This window comes from Cynocephalus volans, chromosome 11 (assembly GCF_027409185.1).
Source record: "Cynocephalus volans isolate mCynVol1 chromosome 11, mCynVol1.pri, whole genome shotgun sequence".
NCBI lineage: Eukaryota > Metazoa > Chordata > Mammalia > Dermoptera > Cynocephalidae > Cynocephalus > Cynocephalus volans.
The window spans coordinates 108,739,586-108,753,121 of NC_084470.1; the positions used below are offsets into that span (position 1 = coordinate 108,739,586).

The window sequence follows — 13,536 nt, forward strand, 5'->3', positions numbered from 1 at the left end:
TTACACCATGAGTGAGATGTCAAAGACATCTGCATTCTTATAAGCATCTCTTCATCTAAAATAAAATGATCACAAAACAATGTACAACTGGATGTCGAGTAGCATTTCTGTTGTTTCAGAGTTTCAGCAGGTGCCTCAAAGATGCAAATACTAAATAGATGACAAGTATCTACCCTATTCCTCTCTTCATGGATCTTTTCACAAGATAAATGCATTGCCTCATAATGTCCCTAAAAGCCACGAAGCTTTGCTGCCTCCCGTGAGGGGGCCTTGCATCTGAGAGTTGTGCCCCCATCTCCTGATGTTTGAAAAAACTAATAAGCTAACTCCCACACTGCATTAAAGGCTAAAATGTTGAATATGTTGTCTAGTAGTTGCTTACAAATAAGCAGAACATTAAAGACATGATTTCACCAATCATCCAGAAAAATATTCTTGAGGTAGGCCCTTTCTCATCTCCCTTCAAAAACACACCTTAAAGAGAAAGCATGCTTTAGAAGACAGCCAGATCTGGGTTTGAATTTCTGCTTTATCCTTTCTAGTTGTGTAACCTGGGTTAATTCGGGGCATACAGAGTCCTTAAAAATGTTAGTTCCCCCTTTGTCTTCTCTCTGTATATGAGACTCGCCTTTCAAAAAAACCAGAAAAAATATATTTGAGCAAATATGGACATTGGTTAGCAAAAAATTATTACAGCTTTCAAAATAATTTTGTTTTATTTATGGATTTCTTTAATTCAGAGAGGAAATAGTGAATAACTGAGATTAAAATAAAAGCTGCCTTTCTTGTTTTGACTCTACAAGTATTATACATCAGAATTACGACATGTACAATAACATTCATTTATAGGTCAGTCAATATTACTCATTCGCCTACTATTTGTATTAGAAACTGGGGATATCGAAATGGCATAACTGTTCTCCTTTATGAATTAACCTACATTAGAGGGAGGTAGATGTAGCAAAATCCCACTGGTAAATGTTACATGTCGAGGACAGGGGAGGGAAAAACTCTGCCTTGAAAGGTCACAGAAAACTCAACAACAACATTACCATTCAGGTAATAGCTTACAGGGAAGCTGATTTTGGTATGGAGATTGCTATGATTTCATTGTGTCCCTCAAAAATTCATGTGTTAGAAACTTAATTCCTTTGCCCTCATGAACTGATTAATGTCACTATCACGGGAGTGGGTTTATTATCTCAGAAGTGGCTTTGTTATAAAAACTCTGTCTACCTTCCCCTCTCAACATGTGATATCCTCCCCCATGGGATGACGAGCACGAAGCCCTCACCAGATGTGGCTGCCCCATCTTGAACTCCCAACCTTCAGAACTGCGTGTGAAAAAACCTCTATTCTTTATAAATTATCCAGTCTGTGGTATGATGTTAAAGCAACAGAAAATGGACTAAGACAGATATATAAATAAAAATACAAGTAAAGGAAATTGGATCATTTCAATGATGTGAGTTTAAGACCAATATAGATGCTCATAAGTTAACCGATGTATATAGAACATAGATATAAATAATTAATATAAGTACAACAAAATTATATTATTTTAATGATTTACAGATTATTTAATGGAATATTAGAACTGAAATTATGCATATGTATGTGTATATGTTTTAATTTAAAAGTAAATGGAAAATAAAGCTGAAAAAATTTAAGGGGAAAAACTCAGAAATTCAACTCACTAAGGGGACAGGTAAACTAATCAGGAATGCTTTACAATATACAAACACCTTGAAAATGCAACTTTTATCTAAACTAAGATAAATTATATTGTTTAGGCAAGAGTTTCTTTTCAGCTTAATAGCAGCTATTAAGAGATGTAGCTTATTTATTTTAGGCCCAAGAGATATTCATAGATTACGATTTAAGTACAAATCCTTTTCCTTTTCACTCTTATCCATGCATTCCTTTTATTTCCTCATCTTTTATTTTACTGTCTCTTGTGATACTGTGTGAATAACATAACTCCTTGTCAAGTAAAATAATTTCAACTGTCAAACGTACAGTACATAGAAACAGCAATTGACAAGACTATTAGTTATACAGAAAACCTGCCACATTACACTAAAATATTTAAAATCATATCACACCAAAATGAAAGCAATTTCATATATTTTTAAAATAAACCATTGTAATACCTCTTTGATGATGTTTCTTTTGTGACTGTAACGATTACATAAAATAATGAGCAGACTTTCTATGTGTTTTAAAATACTTACCTACATATTGCATAAAATCCAAAGTTCATAGATGATTTCTTATGCTAGACTATACTTTAATTTAATCTCAAATAATAAGAAATACTTGATAGTGACCTTAATGGCCAATTAAGTCACATTAGTCAATGTTTGAATATCTTAACCATTAATTCAATTAAGAGTTCATTTTAAGAAAACGTTTGGGATTACAATCTCTCTTGCTAATGTCCCCAGTTTTAACATAAAGGGTACAGTGTGTTTGATTACAGGGTACACAGGGTGGGAGGGAAGTAAAGAGACAGATTAAAGGAAGAAGAAGAGGAGAAGAAAGAAGATGAATTAGACCAAAGCCTGAAATTTTAAAATGTGGCCCCCGATACTCAGTTGAAAAATTCCTGAAGTTTTCCAGTCCAAAAGGGTGAATTAAATATCAGGGACACAGGGAGAAGGCCTTATCTATGTAACGTTACTGTTCTAATCTCACAGAAGAGCTAGGATAAATCATGACCTGACAAACTCTACCTCTTCATTATTCATAAGTTATAACAGCACCTCATTCACAACTGGTCTCAATCCAAAATATTTCTGAAATGTCCTGTAAACAGAAAAATAGCCACAATAATAATAGGAATAAATGTTTAAATATACAAAACTATAGCAGCCCCAATTATTTCATCAGATATAGTTAAGCAATGGCTTAACTTCCCTGTATTTCTAAGTTTGGGATTTCATTATATTATAAATTTAATTAGTGACAACAAAAGGAACCACCAAAAGCTTAGTCTTTTCTAATCAATGAAGAAAATAATAGGATTTATTGTAACTAACTTGCCAACGTGTTAATTTTGTAGAAAACCAACAGAAATAAGCAAATACTAGTTCACTTTCAATTATCTTGTCTAAAGTGTTTGTATATAATGCCATTTAAAATATGGTGTGCTGGGGTACAAGGTAAGTGGAGGAACATTTTACACTGAGGTAGGAAATGGAACGTACATTTGTTATACGTTTTGTCCTAATTCTTTTTGAACTTCTGAATTTTCTATTAAAACTATATTTAAAATTTTATATATGTTTGTATATGTGTGTGTATATATACATATACATATAAACATATACATACACATATGTATATGTACACTGGTTATTTTTAATCCCTACTAAGGACTATCTCTACCCCATAGCCTAACATATTTGGTTTTATCAGTATACAAATAAACTGACCCTGAGTTTGATGTCCCCCAATTTTTTTTTTAATTTAAAAAAAAGAACTAAAAAAAAGCAACTGCTTCACTTTCAAAGATAGGACTATCTGAATGCTGGATTTGAAATCTGGTGTGCAGATGACTATTTACAGCATATTAAAACAAAAGTTAAAACTTATTTGAGCAAGTTTAACAAGAGCAGCAGGGTTTTCACACAGTACACAATGGAATCCACCCGGAGGTGAAATAACAATGCAACTAATGAAGCTTAAGCCCCTCACTTTCATTGGTCCCTTCCAAGGCACATGGTGATATGCTGGCAATGTGCTCACATGGCCATGGTTTTTGTAAAATTTGCAAAAGTGAGATATCAGTTAATGCTACTGTCTCTTCATACCCTGAGTTATCCTGCATCATACTTCCCCCTTGTGTTGGGTGGCACGAGAGTGGCTGTGGGCATGTTGGGATCAAGCTAGGAAGATGATGAGGTAGATATATGTTTAATTTAGGTTTAGTTAGATACATTTATGTGGTTTTTCTGTCACTTCCAAGTATACTTAAAATTTGTTAGCAATCTCAATATGGGAATAACTCCCAGGAATATTCCTACCACCCACTGTGCAGACTCATCAGGCACCCTGAATGAAGGTGCAGGACAGAAACTGCACTGCAGTATGAACATCCTACAGTGCCTGCTGTGGACGTATGTGGGTAGTAGAGGTGAAGCGGGGTTTGAAATGTACACAGCTTGAAGCTAGTCTGCAGGAAATTATTCCAATATTCATATGTGTAAATTATAAGTGGGGAATTTGATTCTCATAATTTCCTATACAAAATGGAAGATCTTGTCTTTCAAAACTATACCCAGTATAATGCATCATATAACTTTTTTTATAGTAATGAAAATTTAGATCAATGTTGCTGGAGAAAAAAGTGTCTTCTCATTTCAGAAAGTATAACAAATTATTGTCAAAAAGAGAAGCGATCAGAGTACTAAGCCAAAATATAGAAAGAAAATATTACAGAGCTATGCCAGGCAGTTTAGATATTAAGTTGTTGGGTATTGTCAGACTGTTAAAATTTGAAATGTGCTTGAAATGATTTATTTTCTTATTATAAAAAATAATCATATTCTTGTATTTGTATACTTTCTTCTTAAAGATAGATTCCAAAATTGTATAAGCTTCAGGCCCACAACACATGAATTTGCCCCCATTCACACATAAAGGAGAGGTTTATAGCATTTTTGCTAAAGAATTGATTTTAAAATGGACTTTTAAAATGTTGCACATTGAAAAACAAAATACATATAAGAAAAATAGCTGATGCATTTTACTCTCTCAATTTGGATTTGACTTTTGCCTCTATCAGCATTACTACCTCTATTTCTTAGATGTGAGGTAGGTAAAAGATGACAAGGGGAGAAGAGCAGAAAAATGACTCATTTGGGGACACAACAAGATTTTTTAAAAATCACTTCATTCTGTCTCCTCAAAGAGAACTGACAATAGATAATAATTCCATCCCTTTCACATATTACAGGATAATAAAAACTACAATGTTAAAGAAGGAGGAAATAGAATGTAAAAGTTAATAGCTAATTCATTCTCCATGCTAGTTCACTCCTTGGCCTTTCTGAACAGAGACTGTCAATAGTAACACATTATGTGATGATTTTGTGATGTGGACTGTTCACCTGAGACTAAGAACAAGTGACCAAACCTGAAAACCTGCCTCTGGATCCAATGAGCGTAGGTCAGATCTTTACTCGCTACATAAGCTTCTTGAAGGAATTAATCTATCAAGTGCACAGAGGAAAGAAGAGTACCAAACAACAACATTTTAGTCACTAGAAAGATAACTGCTGCTTTACAGAATATTGAGGAGACAAAAATGATAGCTTGTTTTGAGCTATTCACAGGAAGGCACCACACATATCTAAATTATGGTCTGGTTTTCTTCTCTTTTTGTATACAGGCCTTAGTTTTTCTCTATTTTTTGTACATGAACTCACTCAGAATCAATGGTTCCTGTAAGTACTAATCCATTTCAGAGAATGGGAAAAACTGCAGTTCAATGAATTGAGGTTAAGTCAAGAGGCAGTGTTTATTCTTTCAAGAAGGATAACTGGATAGTCATACACCTAGGACAAAGCTCCTTCCAAGAAGGGTTTATTTCGGTGAATCAGATGCAGAGCACAGATGGAGACCACCAACTCAGATTTTCACTGTGACCGAGTTGTACTGAGGATGCCCCCGCATCACTGAGTTTATTTAACTCGTTGTGTACTTTTAAGCAAGTTGCTTCATCTTGCAGACCTATTTTCTTTAATCTGTTAAAAGAGGGAGCTGAAAGATCATTCTAAAGATCTCATGCTGCTCTAGCACATTCCAATGAGAGGTCTGTCAGTGTGAATTCCTACTGCTCAATTCTTCTCCATGAAAACATTCATACAAACTACTGGGAAGTTAGTAAAAGCAAGTATGAGATCCTTTATGTAAAGCTTGTACATCTACCTCCCAAATCATAGATCCATAATTCTGTCTTACAGCCAGACCTCTTCAACTTCCTACAGAAGTTTGCCATAGTAAATGGCAGATAATGTAAGAATTGAGAATTGGTTGAGAATGCTGTGTGATGTAGGAAAGAAATGTGGTATCAAGAGTGAGTGATAAAGTTAATATTCAATTAATTAACATTAAATAGCAGTGAACATAAACAAAATGACAAAATTGACAAGTTTCTTCTCCATGTCCTCCTAATCTTCTTTTTAGTGCCAGATATCGTATGTATCCATTAGCACCCTTAAATCCCTTCCTTACCAACCTTATGTCCATTTGGGTCTTGATACTCTGGATATTGTCCTGGGTCTCTGGATGCACTTTTCTCCCCTCCTTGTGTCATAAACTGTTCACAATCTATCAATTTTCACCAAGCTATAACAATAAAGACAGCTAAGCAGCGAATAAGCTTCCTTTTTAAAAGTATTTTTATTTAGTAGGAGAAAGAAATGCATCTTTAATGGTAAGGTAATGGTAAAATTCAAAGTATTAGTAGAAAGTATGTGAGATGTTGCCCTTTACGTGTGAGGAGTGGAGGGGACACTTCTGAATTTCCAGAATATGGCAAGCCAGAGTAGTCACCTACCTCATATATATAAGAGAATCTGATGATGAATTTTTCTAGGACATAAAGTCAGACGAAATCAGGATGCTTACACTGAGGAACAAAGGAAGATTAGACTGAATAGACAGAGTGGAGTCAGATTACAGAGAATTTTGAATGCTTATGCTGAAAAGTGTATGAATTTTATCCTATAGACAACAGAAAATCTTTGGAGGTTTACAAACTACAAAGAGAACAAAAATAAAAAACGCTACTTTAGAAAATTTATATGATGATGGTAAATATACTGGGTTAAAGGGTAAAACACTTGACAAAAAGAAAATCATTTTAGAGACCATCACCACTGCTTAGGGTTCAGGGAATGCACATGAAGGGACTGATTTGAAAGACGCCTAGAATAATAAAGTGAAAGAAGTTGGTGAAAAATGAAGAGTCAATAATTTAAAAAACTTGGATAACTGAGATAGTTTAGAATTATTAATCTTTTAAAATAAAGGCTTATTTGGAAGATAGAGAAAAAAGAAAACACAGATTTTAAAAAAGTCTAAAAGTTAAAGCAAGAAATCATGTGAATGCTCAAAATCAGTTTGTGTAGATAAAGGTACTATAAACAAACATAAGTAGCAAGGTGTACATCCTTTTGCTTGTATACCATGAAAAAACAAAAGAGAGAAAAGATACAACCAAAAAACTAGGAAGGAACAAAATCTGCGTTTTTGAAGTCAAAGAAGTGGGTTTTGTTTTTTTTTTTTTTGTGACCGTGCTCAGCCAGTGAGCGCACCAGCCATCCCTATAAAAGATCCGAACCCGCGGCGGGAGCGCTGCAGCGCTCCCAGCGCTGCACTCTCCCGAGTGAGCCACAGGGTCGGCCCCAAAGAAGTGGTTTTAAGGTAAAGGTCAAAAAGTCTAAAAATGTGCTCCAGAGAGTCATTACAAGTACATTTTAACATCACTCATATTTCCCCGCCATTGCTCTTGTGTACCGTTGCCAAAGAACAACACCTTACGAGAAGCCTTTCCAAAGATACTTTACAAATATACCACATATACAAAGGCACATCACACACACACACACACACACACACACACACACACACACACACACACACACACGACATACACGTAACACTGGCAATTGTACACCAAAATGCTGGTATTCTTCTATGACTTCATCATCTCGAAATAAAAACGAGCAATCATGTATTGAGTACTTAATACGCATAAGTATAGAATCTCTCTCCACTTATAATATTGGGAATCTAGAGTTGAAAGCAATAAACAACTTGGAAGAATTAAATATTTCTAAATTTAAATATTATATCACCTTCTAAGCTTTGTCTTATAAATATGTTTTCCATATCCATAGCCTACCAATTAATTATGGGTATATTGATTTTGATTTTTCAAATTAAGATATATTCCTTTTCTACACAAATGTAATTTGATATGATTTTGGGGGGGAAAAAGTAGCTGAAATCATTTTGTTTCTCTCATAAAGTAACTCAAAATAAAGTTTTATCAAAATTAATCACAGTATAGGGTTTTTTAAAGAAATTGTAAGTAACTGAAAATAGTTATTAGGTGTCCATATGAAAATTTTCACTAATCACTAAAGGAAAAATGTCAAACACTTATATAAATGATGCCGTGAAAATTATTTCTAATATATGTGTCAATTTTTTAATTAAATTAAAATTTTTTCAATTTTAGTTTCAATTTAAATATGTATAAACTATTAAATGCAACAAAAAATAAAATATACATATTTATACTGAGTTATTTGTATGTTTTGTATTTATCCTTTTTAATCATCATATTAAAATGAAAAACAGGGTAACATTTTCACTAATCAGGTAACTATTACTGTATATAATTCTATATAATAACCTATATTTCCAAATATTAGCATTTCATAACTTGTATTTTGAATTTACATTTGTATCTGTAATTCTACTGATCTCCAGAATCCTTAAAAATTGTGGCAACATTTTAGAGGCAGTATCTTTCAATGAATTCAATGATATAGGCCTTTGCATGTATCTACCAGTAGGTGGAGCAGACAACATAATTTATTACTCAAGAACAAGGGCAAGAGATTGAAAGTCAGTTTACTTGGGATAAAACAAATCTGAAAATGAGATTTTTCTTCAAAGGAACTATGTCCTACATGTGTTAGATTTAGTTTGACTGGTTACTGAATCAAAATAAATAACTTTATTAAATAATCAATCTTTGCAGAAATATAAATTAAAGTTACAAATGGAGGCAATGTTTGCATTTTACTTTATTCAGATCAACTAAAATTAGCTTTCCTTTCATAAAACTTTTACAGGGACAAAGATTTTTTGATGTGTTCATTTAATAAGGGTGCTAAACCCAATCCTGTTTTACAGGTGATGGGGTGCATAACAAATAGTATTTTCTGGGAAATATAATTGACTAATCCTATTATGTCTGTTGCAACAAATTAACCTTATTACTACTAGTAAATGGTGATTGATTATTTATGCAAATAAGTTACCATGTTCAGCTTTCTGATTGAAATAAACACATACAAAAGGTGCTTTAATATGACTTGAACTTTTTAATTAATAAAACCCTGAGGGGTCTATTAATTCACTCATTGCAATATTAGTTATTTACTTGTGTAATTCCTATTAGCTGTAACATATTTGCTTGAGTAAAGATGAGATAATTAATACCATTAAAAATTAGTAATAGCTTTTGGAACTATTTTAAGATATACATTGGATTTGTACTAAAAATAGGCTTAAAACTGACTTTAAAACTTTGCTATTAGCATATGAGTTTATCAGTATATCAGCATAACTGTCCTAAAATTATTAATGCATTAAATAACACATGATTTCATTTATTATCTATATCTGAATTCAAAAATAAAATTTTGGCTTACAAAATCCTTTACCTTTTTTGGAGCATTAGTTGTCTGAATTAATGTTTTATTTTTGCTCATTTAAATTAGCCACATTAAAACTATGAAAATTTAATATAAAAATTACTATTCCACAAACTATATTAATAATATCACTCATAAATTATTAAAATCATCAAAAAAACAGTGTTTCTCTCTGCTAAAAATTCTATTTACTTATTCTTTTTAAACAGGTCCACAAAGCTTTTTCTAATCTGATATACTCTTATAAAAATAATTTTCACTTAAATATTTATTTGGTAAATTTTCAAATATCTGCAGAAATTGAATGTTAAAATTGATTTGAGTCTTTTAAAATATATGCTCTTAATTCTTATTTGGTTTTTATTTTGTACTTAAATGTCTATTTAATATAATTTGAAATCAAAACTTTTTAAACAAGCAATGAAACTAAACTGTACACAACCGATTAAGGAATATTTTTAAATCTGCAGCTTAATTTCCCTCCAATAGCCAAGTCATGCTGAGAAAATCAGTAACAGTACTCAGACTGAAGTATGTGTCTTTCATTCTCTGAGTCTTTCTAAGGTTAGGGAAAGTATTTAAAATTTTTAATGAAAAAAAATAAAATAATAAATTGCATCAGCAAAATCATAAAAGTATAAATGGTTGTTCATTTCAGTGAGACTACCCATATAAGCTGTAATGGAAAGTTGGCAATCCCCTTCTACTAAAAAAATTGATTCACATTAGACTGAAATTAGGCCAAATGCTCCTTGTGATTAAGGTTCATATAGTATATATTCCTACATACTAAAGTCCCAGCATAGTACCAAAAGATGGTAGGTATTCAAAAATAGGTTATTTGGAGCAATTAACTGATGAACTTAAGATTCATATTCATTCTTTATTAAATCTAGTGTTGCATTCTTTTGTTTAGATGAAGATAGTTTACAATTGTAATATGTAATATCAGTTTTAAAACTCAAGCCTTTTTATATCATGATGAAAAATACTGATTTAAAGCAAAGTAAAGCAAATTGGGATATAAGAGAAAAAAAGTATGAATGTTCCAATATCATCCTGTCAGTACAACTAATTCCCTGAACAAAATGAATGTATGAGACAAGGATGATACCACTATTCTATTTTTATCACGACAAAAAAACTTTGCCTTGGAAACAAAAGTGTCTCCATAGGTTCTAAGAGTTGTCCTTTCATCTCTTGTTACCTGTGATCAAATATTAAGACCACAATGCCAAAGTATACCGGTTTGCCAGATCCAAATTAAAATCCTTGATATTTTTTATATTACTCTCCAAAGGAGGTGATTTAAGAGCATAATATCACCTGTAGTATCCTCAGGCTTGTAAAGCGAGGTGCCAAATGGGGGTGGGGGACACCAGTAAAAATATTTCTAACTAATTTTCACTAATAACTAAAGAAAGCAAAGAAAGGAAATGAGAAAATGAATGCTTCCAGTTGGTAAGACTAATAAAAGAAAACAAAAGTACAGAACCTAAGTTTATCCTTGACAGGTTAAATTCTAATAATATGATTATTATCATTTTCTAAATGCCCCCTAAGGGACCGGCACTATTTTAAATATATTACATTTAATCCTCATAACATTCTTTCAAGGTAGGTTTCATTGTCCCACACATGGAGAGTGACTCAGAGGCTCAGAAAACTCAAGGTAATCTCCTAATATCTTACCCTTACCCAAGGGAAAGCTGGGATGCCAACTCAGTTCTGTCTGATGACAACACCCATGTTCTTTCTACTGTACCATACTGTCTCAAAAATAATCATTGTATTGGATGTGAGGGAGTTCTGCAGACAAGGGATCACTAAAGTTTATGTACACATTGATATCACCAACTGCCTGTACGGTATAAGGAAGGAGAAAATTGGAACAGAGCATTGACAACTTGTATTTATTAACATAAACCCATAAAAATAGTATTGTTTGAAAATTCATTAAGGTCCATGAGCGAAGTCACCTCATGAGCGAAGTTTGTGAAATTATTCATCAAACCAGGTGCTTAATTTTAAAACAAAAATGAAATCAAAGTAGTTAAGGAAATAATGCATTTGAAATCTCTATTATAATCTCTATTATCCAAGCACTCCATGGATATTTGCTACTATATTATTTTTATGAGCAAAACAACTGAGTTTTCATGAACTTTCTAAATTATTCCACTATATATTTGATATCTTGATAACCTTGGATGAAGCAGAATTAACAAATGTTTCAATTAAATCCTATTTCATCACTCCTAAAATTTCTTTCTCTATTACACTACCCATCATAAGTATAAATAGCACAGTTAAGAAAGATTCAAAGTATAAGAAGGGTTTGGAGTTATCAGAGTTAACAACTGTATCCTAAGAAATACATTATTATCAGGTTTAAAGAATTAAGGGTATTAATAGCCCCCTTAGTTTAATCAAATTGAAATTACTAACAACTAAAGCTGAAAAATATTTCGCTAAAAGGAATTCTTGATTTGAAATTCTATATAAAAATGTAGCTCACCAATCACATAACTAAAATTTTTACACTGTTATAAATTTTATAATAAAACATTAAAATATTTTGACTTTATTTTTTAAATTATCTTTAAATTACTGCCTAAGTAATTAGCATCTAACGATCTCGGTTTGGGTACTGGATCTATTACTACTAGCTTTGTTGTCTGTAAACCAGCCACATAAAAGCTCTGAGGTTTTTTTTTTTTTTTCCTTACCTGTTAAATGGAGATAACTCAGCTATACAAATCCAAGTAAATGTAAAGATAGTCATCATTAGTGAAAAGTACTGGTACTCAGACTACCAAGTAGCTAGAGGTATAGGAGATCTTTGTGCCGAATGTGCATGGCCAGCCCAGTATGTGGAATGTTTCTGAATCTGGGTGCCTCTTAGGGTGACATTCGGTCTTGGGTCTCACCTTCCACCTGGGACTTGACTTGCCCATTCCTGAAGACACTGAAATATATGATTCTGGCTAGAACTATGACACCACACTTGAAAGTCAACAAGAAAAAACAGAAACCCAGAAATTGCTAATTTCCTGACTAGAGCTCAAGAAACAAAACACATCTCAACTCCCAAATTGATACTTTTTTAAACCATATTTATTTTGAAGAAAATATTCTACATGTAATGTATTATTTTTCTAAGCAACCATGACAAAATCTGAGGTATTGAAATTTTAGCAAGTATAAGAAAATACATTTCTAAGTATTCCAAATTCCACATTTACATCTCTATATGAAGATGTGATTGCTAAAGCAATTTTATTCAGTTCTACCTGAAAACGTCTATCAAAATTTAGAAAGGATGAAAGAATGATTTTAATTTCATCTTAGCTCAATTAAAAGAGAAAACATGAAAGCCACCTCAGCTTGATAACTTGTTAGTTCTTGATCAATTTTCAACACAATAAGCTGCTCAGAATGAGCTTGGAAAGCGAGGCTATGCCCTTCGTGTTGTGTTATCACCGTGGCAGATCACACTGCTGACGTGCACCTTTCTGCCTCTATGAAGCTGCTGTCACAGACAGTCATGGTGCCTGCGCACACCAGCACAGAAGCACGGAATTGAACCCGAAGTAGTGTCTTTGTGAGATCTCTTCAACAAGTCATGTCCCATTCAGCCTGCTAGTTTATCTCTGTCAGGCTCGGGGCCCAAGTGGCTTGCGGGAGCTGTCAGGGACAGGTAGACCAACCTGCTTCGTGCTGAGGAGGTAATGCATCTTTCGGGCTTGGTAATCTCTTTTCTTCTGTTCCCTTTCGAGGTTAGCCTTCCTCTCTTCTCTTTCTTTCATCTCTGCAAACTCCTCCAGGGCCTCCCTGCATCAAAACCATCTGCAGTTATTTACGACACTATCAGTTAACATCTTCATTCTTTCATTGGTGATAATCGAGTAAGTTTTTTGAGAAGAAGCCATCCTCCACATCCATCACAATAAGTGCCGTAATCTATCCTACCTGCATGTTACACATGAAGCTCTGCGATCTGTAGAAAGCATCTAAGTGACTTTTCAGTGAATTAAGTTTCACAATCAAATGCCCATATATTGTAATTAATTCA

General features: G+C 33.1%; 1 protein-coding gene across 1 annotated transcript in view; it reads right to left on the reverse strand.

The window, feature by feature from the left end:
- SPATA17 (spermatogenesis associated 17) overlaps positions 1–13,536 on the reverse strand; it is a 245,377-nt gene that overhangs the window by 130,924 nt on the left and 100,917 nt on the right. Inside the window, exon 6 of the mRNA XM_063115289.1 lies at positions 13,172–13,295. Within this exon, the coding sequence (XP_062971359.1) occupies positions 13,172–13,295 (124 nt within the window). The remainder of the gene's footprint in view (positions 1–13,171; positions 13,296–13,536) is intronic.